The sequence below is a fragment of the Sinocyclocheilus rhinocerous genome, unplaced genomic scaffold (genome assembly GCF_001515625.1).
Source record: "Sinocyclocheilus rhinocerous isolate Xijiao unplaced genomic scaffold, SAMN03320098_v1.1 scaffold749, whole genome shotgun sequence".
Classification (NCBI taxonomy): domain Eukaryota; kingdom Metazoa; phylum Chordata; class Actinopteri; order Cypriniformes; family Cyprinidae; genus Sinocyclocheilus; species Sinocyclocheilus rhinocerous.
The window spans coordinates 1,199,336-1,214,118 of record NW_015653466.1 but is presented as its reverse complement, the minus strand read 5'-3'; the positions used below and the strand labels follow the sequence as shown (position 1 = coordinate 1,214,118).

At 37.0% G+C, this 14,783-nt stretch overlaps 1 protein-coding gene across 1 annotated transcript in view; it reads right to left on the bottom strand.

Annotated features, from left to right (window-relative positions):
• LOC107716000 (rho guanine nucleotide exchange factor 10-like) overlaps positions 1 to 11,706 on the bottom strand; it is a 51,801-nt gene extending 40,095 nt beyond the window's left edge. The window contains exons 1-2 of the mRNA XM_016522296.1: positions 11,558 to 11,706; positions 1,480 to 1,585 (exon numbers count right to left, since the gene is read on the bottom strand). Coding sequence (XP_016377782.1) covers positions 1,480 to 1,516 — 37 coding nt within the window. The 5' untranslated portion in view covers positions 1,517 to 1,585; positions 11,558 to 11,706. The remainder of the gene's footprint in view (positions 1 to 1,479; positions 1,586 to 11,557) is intronic.
• Positions 11,707 to 14,783: the final 3,077 nt, after the last annotated feature.

The following is a 14,783-nucleotide window of genomic DNA, read 5'->3' as shown; positions in this document are numbered from 1 at the left end:
GAAATGTGAGGGTGGTGACTGTCTGTGCAAAATTAGCATTGATGAAGCTAAGGTGTTGCTAAGGTGTCTCTGAGTGGTTTTAACCAAGTGGCAGCGGTACTCAATCTCTTTGACTTTTAAAGGGGTCCTATTATGCTTTTTCACTTTTTTAATTTTAGTCAGTGTGTATGTTTGGGCATAAAAAAGATCTAGAAAGTTACAAATCTCAAAGTCCACTCCAAAGGGAGATATTTCGTTTTAAAAAAAATCCGTTTTCAAGAACTACAACGAACGGCTCGTTTGTACTACAGCGTTTGGTTTCCGGGCTTTGTGATATCACAAAGCGGCTCATTAGAATTTAATTACAAATAATTCCCACCTACAGAAATTCGAATGGTTGCGGGGTGGGGAGGGGCGAGGTTGTGGTTAGAACGCTTGGTTGAGTGAGTGCATCAGACGAGACGACGAAGAAGAAGTGCTGCTGCAGAGTTAGTGCATCAGAGAAAACGAAGAAGAGCTGCTGTGCTGTAGCGTCAAATTTTTGGCATGTCTAGAACAATTCTTACAAGTACAACACGACGTAGCTGGACGCCGCGGACAGGGGCGAGGTTGTGGTTAGAACGCTTGGTTGAGTGCATCAGACGAGACGATGAAGAAGTTCATCAAAGCCGGAACTAATCGAGCCGTTTGTGCCAGCCTGGGGAGAAAGGTATTTTAATAATGTAAATTATGTGAAAAATAATGTGTTTTTCGAACCACCAAGCATGAGAGCATGTTCTAGTACACCCCCAAAACAAAATCAAGACTTTGTAAAAGAGCATAATAGGACCCCTTTAATTCATTGTCATTACCAAGTCAATATAAATGAATTGAACTGAATTCAAAGTTTGAAATCAAACTTCATTGCACCAATATATGTAGGTTATTGTACAATGAAAATTATGCCATAGAACCATCCAGCATACAAGCCGTGAAAAGGTACATATAAAGACTGGTCTTGAACCACATGAGGGAGAAAATGTCAGCAGAATTTTCACTTTTGGGTGAACTATCCCTTTAATTATAGCACTACTTTAATCAGTGAAACTAATCTTCTCTCTCATCTGTCCTTCTCTCTGCATCAAGACAGAGCCTCTGTTTTTCGGGCTGCTTTTTCACCTCCCCTGCATTCGTTCTGGCGTTCCTCCACTCTTCAACCCACATGCTCCTTAGTGGCTGAGCATGGAATGTGTTTACACCGTTCATTCTCTTCTCTCTATCCTTCAGGCTCCTATAAGCATGATTTTCCAGTGCATTCGACACGAATATGACCATGATACTGGTCAGTAAATCTTTTGTTGCTTTTAAATGCTTTAAAAATTAACAGTTTCATTTGTGCCAGAATTTTTGAACCTATATCTGCATTTACATACTGTCCGCTTGTCAGTGTAAACACAGTGTGTGTGTGTGTGGGTGTGTGTGTGTGTGTGCTGAGAGCTGTGAGAGAACAGAGCTGCTTACGGTCAGGTGGAGGAGGGGGGAAATCCTCCATGTCCATGCTGAACACACGCTCTTCTGAGACGCACACTGATGATCAGGGAAAGATCCTTCACCAACTCTTACAAACCTACAGGAGCAGAGAGACAGCGGTTAGCCACAGAGACAGAGTTCACCCACACAAACACTCACAAGAATGATCTTACAGCTAAAGCAACAGTTCATCCAAAAATACAATTATGCCATCATTTATTCATCCTCATGTTGTTAAAAACCCATAAGATGTTATATTTTCCAGGGAAAACAAAAGTTGATATATTTTTTAAAATAATTGTTAAACAGCTCTTTCCATTCAGTGGTAGTTCATAGTGATGATCAGGGCCCAACAAGCTCCAAAAGGACCATTAAAGTCGTACAAATTATTATTGTGTGCATATTTAAATTTATGTAAACATTTGGAGACAATATCATCACAAAAACATAGCACTTCAAATAGATAAGGAGAGAAAGCATGTTAATATGTACTACATTTATATTTTCTAGAAAGGCAAAAATCATTGTCCTCAACACACAGTCATGGGGGTTTGCAAGAGTCCTCTCGATGACATCATTTCCTGTTTTATGGGTTTTTTTCTGCATGTTTGTTGCACCACAAGCTTTTGTAAATTTTAATAGAAAGTAGAAGCAGTATTGTAAAACTATTATTCTTCTATGAAATAATAAATGATTGTGCCAAACTAGTTAAAGTCATCATAAAATATCAATTCACCCTGTCTATTTTGTAAATGCATGTTATTTATCTTAGTTCTTTTTTTGACCTTGTAATTTTTAAATCAAAATGTCCTAACTTAATCTTCTAGTGAAATTGGTGGTGAAATATGCCAGACTTCTCCAATCATTTCATCTGCTTCAAACCTGCCTCTTTCTTAAAATGAACTGCAAGTTTGTATTCATTTTCATGTGCAACGCCCACATCTCAAAATCCAATTAACAACCAATGCACAAAACCAAGTCCCCATCCCAACATGTTTTTCTTTTTTCAATAATCCAAAAAACTCATTGACACAGAAGTAACGGGTCGACCAGTGGTGCCAGTTAAGGGCAAATCATCTCAACCTCGTCACAATTCACCAACCCATCACATCTGCGCTGATTTACCTCAGTTATATTCAACCCTGATGACTCTCATTATCTTGCCTCTGTTTGCTCATTTGCACTGATATGATTTGTGTTATTGCAGGAAAGTACTCAACAAGAAAATACTAGGCAAAAAATTCCTCACCACCCTTTCAGCAAGCTACAGTGTGTCAAAGTCAGATATGTAATCAAGTGTCACGTGATACAGTGGAGTGGCATTTTGTCACTGTTGGCCCACTTATTACATCCAAACTGCAAACGCATGTTCATGCACAGACATGAGTGACCCCCCTCCTATCGGTGACAGTGAGGGATAGAAAAACCTTTTATCTCTTTCTGTATCTCTCTCTCTCTCTCACACACACACACACAGACACAACAGTGTTTTCCTCTGATCTGTGTTTCCAGATGAGGGTCAGTGGAACAGTGAAGTCATTCTGTGGAACAGAGGGGTTTCTCATGAGGCTGCTGTGTGCAAGACCCTCAGGGTCAGCAAGAGACGAGGCGGACTTACTGACGCACGACTGTATTATCACAGACAATAAGATCCTGGCACAGACACGCAAGCTGTTCTCCCACTATCACAGCACTTAGTACATTCTACACACGACGACTCATGAGTCAAACATGAAAGGAAGAAAATCTGTTTTGCTGACGGCCGCTTGAAACATTTGGAATGACACAGCAAAACAATAAGTGACTGCCTACTGTTTTAACAGCACTGGTTCCACAAAAAGATTAAGTAGCACAACTGTTTTCAACATTGATAATGATAAATGTTTCTTGAGCACCAAATCAGCATATTAGAAAGATTTCTGAAAGATCATGTGACAGTGAAGACTGGAGTAAGAGCACGGTCTCATGAAAATGCGTATAAATAGTACGCCAAATAAAAACGAAAACTCGTGGTATTGATACGCAAAAATGGACTTTGGCGTGCATATGATACGCATGTGCTTGACGTGCATATAATACGCAGTTTTTGCGTGCATATGATACGCAGTTTTTGCGTACATATGATACGCATATGTCTATGAAAGATTGTATTACTGTACTGTGATAAAAGAGAATCACAATGCTGAAAAAGCATTTTCAGAAACAACGTTTGGATTTGAAATCAAAATAATGGATAAATGTTGTGTTTGTGGTAAACAGCCGCGGATCAGGAGCGGACTGCAAACGCGTCCTGTGCGAAAGCAAAATGAGTCCGTGCTGCTTCTGCACCGCATACACATACTGTATACACACTGCAGACGGAGTACGTGTGAACTCAACATCTCTATGCTCTATGACCAATGTATGGCAAAAAAATAAATAAATCCCTGGACATGGGATACTTTTTTTTTTCTGCCATATGTCTATTCTAGAGACATTTTGTTACACCTTTACTTAGTGATTATTTTGCCTTATGTCTGTTCTAGAGACATGTTACAGCTTCTTTGATAAAGCTCTAACTTATTTTCTTTTGGAAATATGTTTCAAATTCACACTGAATGCATTAATGACTGTAAAGCATGTCTGTGTCTGTCAAAATTGTGATTAAAATCGAAATCGCAAAATTGATCAAAAGAAATCGCGATAGGTTTTTTTTGTCCATATCGCACAGCCCTAGTTGGGAGTAATGATTCTGAAAATACAGCTTTGCCATCACATGAATAAATTAATTTTTACAATATATTCAATTAGATAATGCAATAATATTTCTTTTTTCCCCCCCCAAATAAATGCAGCCTTGTAAGCGAAAGAGACAAAGAGCATTAAAATAATCTTAATTATTCCAAACTTTTGACCATTAGTGTATATATTTCTCTATGGAGAAGATAAATGGCATTTTTTACTTCCAGAACTTGACTGTTGCATATAATGAGCTGATACTCATGACACAGTCTGTCAGTGGTCTAAAAATAAGACAGGATGCTTATTTAGTCTACACACTCTTTAAAGCTTATCTTTCTCTCTCTCACCCCAGACTCCATACGTCATATCAATGTAGATGAGATATGAGAGAAATAAGAACAGATGTCTACCCAGCTTTGGGTGGGCAAATCATACATGTATTCTGCTTGTTAAGTTGACATAGTTGTTGCAATCTACGAGTTTGATCATAACAAATTTGTCCCCAGAAGTCGACTATATCTGACAAAACTTCTCTTTATAGACATTTGGGGATGTCCACTTGAAAAAATTATTCATAAATAAGGAAGAAAAATCTTTTTTATATTTACAGTGCCGTGAAAAGGTTTTTGCCCCCTTCCTGTTTTTTTAATTTTTTGCATATTTGTCACACTTAAAAGATTCAGATCATCAAACCAATTTTAATATTACGCAAAGATAATGCAAGTAAATACAAAATGCAGTTTTTAAATGATAATTTCATTTATTAAGGGAAAAAAGCTGTCCAAACCTGCCCGGCCCTACGTGAAAAATTATTTGCCCCCCCCTCTTAAATCATGAAAGAACTGTGATTAACCACATTATTTTAGAAAGCGGAGTTAAATTTCACTAGCCACACGCAGGCCTGATTACTGCCAGACCTGTTGAATCAAGAAATCACTTAAATAGAACCTGCCTGACAAAGTGAAGCATGATTTTAGAAAGCTGAGTTCAATTTCACTAGCCACACGCAGGCCTGATTCCTGCCAGACCTGTTGAATCAAGAAATCACTTAAATAGAACCTGTCTGACAAAGTGAAGCATGCTTAAAGAGCAACACATCATGCCGCGATTTAAAGAAATTCAAGAACAGATGAGAAACAAAATGGTTAACATGTATCAGTCTGGAAAGGGTTCTCAAGCCATTTCTAAGGCTTTGGGAATCCAGTGAACCACGGTCAGAGCCATTATCCACAAATGGAGAAAGCTTGGAACAGTGGTGAACCTTCCCAGGAGTGGCCGGCCTACCAAAATTACTCCAAGGAGCGCAACGACGACTCATCCAGGAGGTCATAAAAGAACCCAGCACAACATCTAAAGAACTGCACGCCTCACTTGCCTCAATTAAGGTCAGTGTTCATGATTCAACAATAAGAAAGAGACTGGGCAAAAACGGCATCCATGGGAGAGTTCCAAGGCAAAAGCCATTGCTGACCAAAAAGAACACAAAGGCTTGGCTCACATTTGCCAAAAAATATCTTGTTTATCCCCAAGACTTTTGGGAAAATATTCCATTCAGTATAATTTTTTTTTTTTTTTTTGGGAAAGAAATTATAGAAAATGATACTTTTATTTAGCAAGGATGCTTAAAATTGATCAAAAGTGATGATAAAGGCATTTATAATGTTACAAAAGATTTCTATTTCAGATTAATAGTGTTCATATCGATATCGGAATTATATCGTATCGACCGAAATTAAGAAATATATCGTGATATCAATTTTGGCCATATCGGCCAGCCCTAGATTTAGGGGGCAATTACTTTTTCACGTAGTGCCAGGCAGGTTTGGACAGCTTTTTTCCCTTAATAAATGAAATCATAATTTCAAAACTGCAGTTTGTATTTACTCAGGTTATCTTTGTGTAATATTAAAATTTGTTTGATGATCTGAATCTTTTAAGTGTGACAAATATGCAAACAATTAAAAAAACAGGAAGGGGGCAAACACTTTTTCACACCACTGTACATTAAAATAATTATATAAATGTATGGTATGTCCCAATTTTTATAACATAAACGTGTGTGTGAAACAATTTCTGATAAACTGTGCTTTGAGGGAAAAGACCAAACACACACACACACACACACACCATCCAACAGGAAACAGAGAAATGACAGAGCGTGTGAAGCTTGTAATAACAACTTGCCTATACAGAACAGAACAACACAAACATTACAGTCACATACACAGAAACACTAATTGATGGATCAAACACTAACACAGCATATTTGCCTTCAGAGCACCATGACACCATTACAATATATCACACAAATGACAGGTAGTTAACAAGACGGAGCTTTAAATGACACGTTCCAGAGGTCTGTGGCTTTAGAAAAGGCCGCTATGGGATATAAATTAATTCCTACATGACAGATTTAATTCTCTGTTCTGATGAAACAACAGACTGTAAATCCTTCAGACCACACTACCGCTGATGTGAAACAATCAACACTGAAACAGCCATTTATTACTGATAAGGATATTTCAAATTAAATTATATTAATTTTCATCTTCATTTTTACTGTAAATATTACCCTGAAAATCGAATGTATTATTTTTTTACGAAACACATGAGAAGATAAATAAAAAAAGTTGTTGTAGAACAGTTCTTGTGCAATACGCATGAAACATCCAGAAAGGTGGGAACAGATTTGTTAGTACTTGCGTGTGTGTGTGTGTGTGTCAGCATTGACCATGATGAGCTGATCAATGTTTAGTTTGAGCTTGACTTCTGGGTGTGTAATTGTACAGGCGAGGAAAAAACCCCTGCTGTCTAAATGAAGCTGCAGGGCTGCTGCTAGTCCGCAGTTTCCTGTATCAATCCAGACACGTCTGAGAGAATTAAGTCAGTTTGTTAGTGTAATATACACCGACATGCCTTATTGCGCACATTTACTTTCATTTATAAGACAAATCTATCGAATGTGTGAGACCAGACCTTCATAATTCATTTTACAATGCCACACAATAGCAATTTATACAGCAAATAGCATTCTAAATGGCTAAAGAGGACTGTAAATAAATATTAACCAACAGCAGTAGTGATACAGAGCGAAATTTAAAGGGGAGGTCTAATGCGATTCATGCATTCTGACTTATTTACATTGTTAAAGAGTTGGATTCTCATACTAAATATGGTATTAAATATGGTATGGCACAGAGCCAAATACACTCCTTTAGGGTTCGTATAAGTTTCAGAAAGTTTTTTTTCCGAATATGGCCCTATATGACATCATAAAGGGAAGAATTCCTTGTATGGGCAATTGTCCCGGAAGAGCGCGTGCACACATCAACCAGAGCGCGAGCAGGATTTGTCATTTTGTTCTTAGACCACGAAATCAACAATTTCACCAAAGAAGTGTGTTTTAGGTTCTAAGGTAAAGATGACCTTGTTCAGCTTCCAAAAGAACCCAGCGTTAAGGGAACAGTGGATGCAGTTTGTTCCCGGCATTTCGCTGACAAATGTTCTATAAACAAATTAAATAAAATTTAATTCAATAAAGTTTTTGTTCCTGTTTTATTTATGTCGATGTCACAGCTTGCAGATGATCACTACGCAAAAGCGACTCATTCTCGTGACTCTTTAGCTCCGCCCACGGCACGCCTCCAGGAGCCTGACAGTTTTCAGAGAAGCGTAAAGCTGTATCTGTCTTTTCTAAATCTGATAAAACAAAAAACTCCTCACAGATATGGGAAAGATACAATAATACTCTATAGGTACACAAGATTAACATGAGATTGCCAGAAACTGTGTGTTATGTCCCATTTAAGTCACAGTTCACTGCTAATCTTCTCTTACAGTGAGCATGGAAATGCTCAGATGGGAAATAGAGGTTTTGTGAGCTGAGACCAGACTCAAAAGAATGATTTTTACATAATATTCTTTTGTTTTACAGGAGAAAGAAAGTTATCACACAACATGAAGATGAGTAAATGACAGATTTTGATCTTGAGTGAATTTTAACATAAGCCATCTACTGTTTCTTAAAGTCACAATTTAGTGAAAGTAGAAACACATCTTTTTTCCATATTGTGACATGTATTCAAGTTAAACTGATTAACGAGGAAAAAAAACAGGGCGTGACTTGATTCAATCCATTGGTTGTTGATTGGATGGAGGCTGATCTGATTGTGCGCGGAAGATCAAGTTATGATATTTTGATTAAAATTACGGGCTCAAAATGTAAAAAAAAATGTGATCAATAAGATCAATAACATGCATTTAGAAAATAGGGTGAATTTCTGTTTCATGACAACTTTAAAGAATGAATGCTAAAGGTACATGTAAACATCTCACATAACACCTTATCATAATAAATGCCTTAAAGTATTAGAATAAATGAATTAAGGTCTTTCCATTAAGTCTGAAAATATGTTTAGGTTGCTGTTCAGGGTCAAAATTTAATTCACAGTAGACTTACAGAAGTACACTTTACAAACCACTAAATAATATCCTGTAAGAGTAAACGCCACATGCCATCCATCTATTTTCTCCTATAAAACAGCTTGAAATGTGTTAAATATGCACCTAAAGCAAACTCTGTGACCTCATGCAACACACCAAATAAGAACACACACTCACAGGCAGGTCAAAGCCAGTCTAAATCCTGCTGGGTTAGACATTAAAGACACAGGATGAGGAGACGAGAACTTAAGTTTGATGATGAACCCTAACATAACAGCCATGATATCCTGTTATCTGAGTGTCACCATGATAACAAAAGAACTGCAAAACAGACATGAAGGCGAAATGATGATTAGATTCACATTCATCTTAAAGGGACAGTTCACCTGAAAATGAACATTCTGTCCTTATTTGGACATTATCATGCTGTTCCAAAACAGAATGACTTCTATGGAACACAAATGAAGATATTTAAAAAAATGTCTCTATGCTTTTTTGTCCTTACAATTGTTTTGGACCCCACTGACTTTCATTGTATGGAGCAAAAAAAAAAAAAATTTCTTTTGAGTTCTACTGAAGAATAAAACTCATTCAGGTTTGGAATGACAAGAGGGTGAGTAAACGACAGAATTTTCATTTTGGAGTAAACTATCCCTTTAAGAGTTTCAGGGAAGGCAAATTTATAGTGCTTAACTGAAATAAATTTTGAGAACTAGCATCACTCCTGGCACGTTTGGCAACTCCTTGGATTCTCAGCGGATTTCAGTAATCCTTCACAGAAAACACAATCTCATTCATGGACATGGGAGCTCTAACAATTAACAAACATGGATCCCAAGTGTATTTTATGACCACAACATTAGACAACCCAACAAAACACCATCTGGCCCAACTGTTAGCACAACAAAACAACCCAGTGAATATCATGCAAACAAAGAGTTTTTTCTCTCACTTTTGTCTCTTTCTCCCACTGTGTCAAAGTCCCCCCGTCATAAATTCCATTTTCCCTGCAGATTCCTTCAGGAAAGATTTGCCACTCCACATCAAATCACACTGATATTATGTCATTCGCCCCTAAAGAGCTCTATTGTATATCAACCTCTGCCCATGTGGCGCACTAGAGAAAAACTCAAGGAAATGTTGATTGGCTGCAAAAAGAAATGCTTGCTTGGATGTGGATTGAACCAGTGAGCTTCAGGATATGTTCAGCAAGCATGAAAAGCTTGTAATCCACAGCCTTTATTTACGGAGCAGATCACTGTGGGTGGAGAAGCCCCCTGCTCCAGTGGTGTGGCTATTTGCTAAGCAAATTGCCAGCAATCTGAGCAAATCCTGTCCTCTCCTGCACTCTGATGCAAAGTGAGTCGGACAAGCATGGAGTCAAACAATGCAGTCGCACATGAGAGAGCTCTTCCACCGTATCACACACACTCATCTAGGAAAAGGCCAGAGGGCCTTGGATTCCTAAAAACACTGCAGCTCCCGGGGAAGGAAACGATGCAGTAAAACTGAGAGGAAGTGGAAAGTTTCACTAATTAAAAAGAGCATTCCTTAAATGTTTCCAACCATTTGATCCATATTTAACTGGGAGGTATGGAGCTCAGAACTGCATGACCCACTGTCTGCATGAAAGCTTAGATCTTTAGAAATGCTCTGGGAATTATTCAGCAACCTTCTTGTCTACAGGCACAGAAGAATTTATCCTTCAGCCCTAGTACAGATTGTCAAAACTGTGAAGGACAAAAACAGTACATTTCAAGAATGAGGAGTCAAACTGTTTTCATATTGAAGGACACTACGACAAGCATCTGCAGCATTGAAAATGATTTTATTTTTTGTAACACAATAAATTGATTGTTGTAGCAGGGTTCTTTTCCATGGTTTTTGAATGACTTTGTGATTACTGGACTTAAACATAATTTCAACCAGCCACAATGTGAACTGAGTGCACCTTTACTCAGTAAGTTTTCTGCATCTCATACAACAAACATCCATATAATGGATATCCTTGGATTCAATCCTAACAGATTTTTGTGTGGCGTGCTTAGTTGCTCTAGCAGATAGTTCTTGTTTGGACATTTGGACAGTCTCAATGACTAAATGTATTATGTAATGTATTATATTAAGTAGATACAGAATTTTTATTTCTGACATTTAATCAATTGCATGACAGAGCTGGTCATGTGATGTCAACATGTCAGCATCCACTCTCCCTTTATAATAAAATATATTTTTTTCTAGAGAGCTGATAGGATTATGAATGATCTCACATGAGCGTAAATCATATTTGCCATATTTCTTAATTGTACGGTTAATTTCTTTATGTGACAAAGTTTTTAATATGTAAAAAATACTGAGTGCATAATTAAATTTAAACAAATAGCAATTTCTAGCTGATCAAAACTGGGACGATTTATAATAAATTCCAAGATTTTAAAATAATTAATTAATATCCTGGCCTGGAAATCCCAATTTTAAAATTCCCTAATATTTCTAGTTGTCTATGAACGCTGTACTACAAGTTTTAGATTAGATTATACCAGCCTTATGCATTAAGTGGTTACTGTGAAAGCTCGATGCTTATTAATACCGAAGTGTAAAGATTTTTAATAAAATCTGACATGACTGTGTGCTGTTGTCACTTGCCACGTAAAGCGGAATCCAGCAGGAAAAGCGCAGCCGTCCCATCAAGCACAGATGTTGAAAACTTTAAGTTATTAAAAGAATATCATCATTGCGACAGCGTTCAGGCAATAAACTTCATAACAGGGTGCAAACTGCAACAAAGACATCAATATTATGCTAAACGTGCACGCTACAAATTACAAACTTATTTCAAACATAATAGACTTTCAGTGGATTCTCAAGTGTTTGGGAATTTCATACGCATGATTTATGAACTCACCATCTTTCTGGATCTTTGTGGAAGAAAATTAAGTTTAAATTCCGTCAATGGTGCCACAACACCGCTTAGGTGAAACACAGACCAAACACCAAAAACATTCTCTGCATCATTTTTTAAGGACTGTAGGCAACTTTTCCTCTGCTTTTCCCAAACGCGAGCCAACCACTCCATGGCCCCACCCTCCGCTGCAGCCTCGTTGGTGGAAATTTTGTTGGCGGTCTTTAATTGGTTTCAAGACACGTCAATCAAATTCCCTGCGCTTCTCCGTGTAGATGGACACAGGCGTTTCAATCTGTGTCACGTGACGTGTGAGAAGAACCCCTCCGCTGCACCTTATTCCTCTCTCACATCCAGAGTTCTACATCAATTTGTATAATTCTAAAATTTGCTGGAAAATCTTAATAAGTCTGTTATAATAAATAGGTGAAATAAACACCTAGATTAAATACAATATCAAAGCATTTCACATAAATACTTGTTTTCTTCAAGCCTTAATAATAAAATGAAAATCAAATAATAATTTTGAAGTAGGTTGTGATTTAATATAACAGATTCCTTTCACAAATGCCCAAAGTCTAGCAAATGATTACAGTGTATTTGCAGCGCTGTACTGCACTCTAGTGGTCACACACAAACTCGCTGAATGCTTTCAAACTTTAATGCGTTAGTGCCGACCTGCGATTCATTTAGATTTGTGTGGGGGATCAAATTTAATTTCTGTACTTTAATAATAATAATAAAGTCAGCAGCTGGCCAAAGAGCAGAAATTATGCCACAGCCAATCAGATTTTTTTCGTGCATTTTTTGCTTTTTTTTTATTTGGACTGGTGTTCGAACCCCACTCACGCAGGGCTAAACCATAATTTCACACAGCTTTGTGATTGTTATAAAACAAAATTTTTAAATTTAACAATACATTACAGCTGCAACGTATTTTACATTTGTGTCTTGCCTTTTTGGATTGCAAGGCAAAGTATTATGAATAAATTATTAATATTAAAATAAATACAGTAAAAGAATAACATTACATGTTTATATTAAACACATGAATAGTTATATTAAATGGCTTTTGAAATGTACATAGGAAGCATTTAAATTTAACTCAAACTGAGAAATATTTAAGTATTGAACGAAAATTGATTGAGTGATGGAATGGTCACACTTAAGTTAAATGATCAATTAAGTGTTTAAAAACCATAGAAACTGTAAAATATTAGTCACCCATTAAGCAATTTGTAATTTTCTGTGTTTTTTAATTAATGCTTTAAGCACTTTTTAAGATTAGTAAATATTGATCCAAAATAATAAAGTAGAAAGAAAAATAGAATTCTGACAATACATACATATAACAGTCTCACACTGAACAATAAACAAATCAAAATATACAATATATACACAAGTAAAATATTACTAAGGGACAAAAGATCAAGAAATATCATTTATTTCTTCTTTTTTTCTGCCACCCATCTCTGTCTTTACAGCTCGTAAAATGCAGACTCTTTAAACTCTTTCCAGGTCATCTCTTTCTGCATGCATGAGGTTGGTAAATGGAAAAGACTTTAGCAGGGCAATAAACATATTTCCCTGCTACACCAGGAAAGCCTGTGTGTATGTGAGGACTGGACGCTGCTTCAGTTCCATTTTACAAAATCTGCACAAGCAGCCAATGTGTTCAGTTTCAGGCCTTTTACGTTTTTACTGTCCTTTCTCCTCCACCCGTTTCTTTGTGGCCTCAAGTTCACTCTTAAAGAACTCTGTTTCCATAAAGTCTTGGAATGGCATTCTGGGGTTTGTTAGTCCTTCACCACTGTAAGCATTAAAAACCTTTGTAGAACAGTAGAAGTACCCGACAGGGCCTTGCTGATTAAAAAAAAGTGTATAGCGGAACCATCGCTCTCATAGCGAGACTTTGGCTATCCACAAGCAAGACAAGTCTTTGTTTACTGCTTCTTCTTCTGCTCAGGTTGCTGCTGCTGCTGCTGCTGCCATGCCATAATACCACTGTTGCCAACTCTCGCGAGACAAATAAGCAACCGCAGCTTCAAAAACAAGCCCAAAACAAGCCCAATATTTATTGATAATTTATTATCATCAATATTATTTATTATCAATTATTTATTACCAATAAACGAGCCCGCAACTTATTAAACCGAAACTACCCTTTTATCTGAAAAGCAAAAACATAAGTTATTTTACAAAAATCAGCAAACTGCAACAAAGCAGGAACAAAACTCATCTCCAATCACCTGTGAGCAGAATAGGATTGGACAGATGGAAAAGGAGAAAAACACAAGAGCTTCAAAGGGGAGCTGTAACATAGCCACATATTTACAGGTGCATCTCAATAAATTTGATACATAACAAATAAAAAAAAAAAAGTAAAAATTAGGCTACCTTATAAAGGAAAAAAGTCATCCCACTCCTCTACGTCTACTACCATCATCGCTTGGATTACAGCGTCACGCGCCTTCTTTCTGAACGTGATTTTTCTTCAATCCCTCATTTAAAAAAGTTCAAAAAGAAGACGCGTGCGGAGGGGGCGGAATATTTGTTAAATTACGCTACAGCACTTATATTTTTACACTTATTGGCTATTAACTGTGAGCAGACAGAGTGTCAATCAATGATCTTTTTCTTCCACACTTTTTCTTTCCACTCAACTTTCTGTTAACATGCTTGGATACAGCACTCTGTGAACAGCCAGCTTCTTTGGCAATGAATGTTTGTGGCTTACTCTCCTTGTGAAGGGTGTCAATGATTGTCTTTTGGACAACTGTCAGATCAGCAGTCTTCTTCATGATTGTGTAGCCTAGTGAACCAAACTGAGAGACCATTTTGAGGGCTCAGGAAACCTTTGCAGGTGTTTTGATTAGCTGATTGGCATGTCACCATGTTCTAATTTGTTGAGATAGTGAATTGGTGGGTTTTTGTTAAATGTGAGCCAAAATCATCACAATTAAAAGAACCAAAGACTTAAACTACTTCAGTCTGTGTGCATTGAATTTATTTAATACACGAGTTTCACAATTTGAGATGAATTACTGAAATAAATGAACTTTTCCACGACATTCTAATTTACTGAGATGCACCTGTGTAAAATATTGGCTATTCGAACCAAATCTACTCTTAGTATAGGCCTACTTGTTTGTTTTTTTTTGTTTTTTTTTTCAGCCCGTGATAATTAATACATTACAAAAACATTGTAAAAAAAAAAAAAAAAAATGAG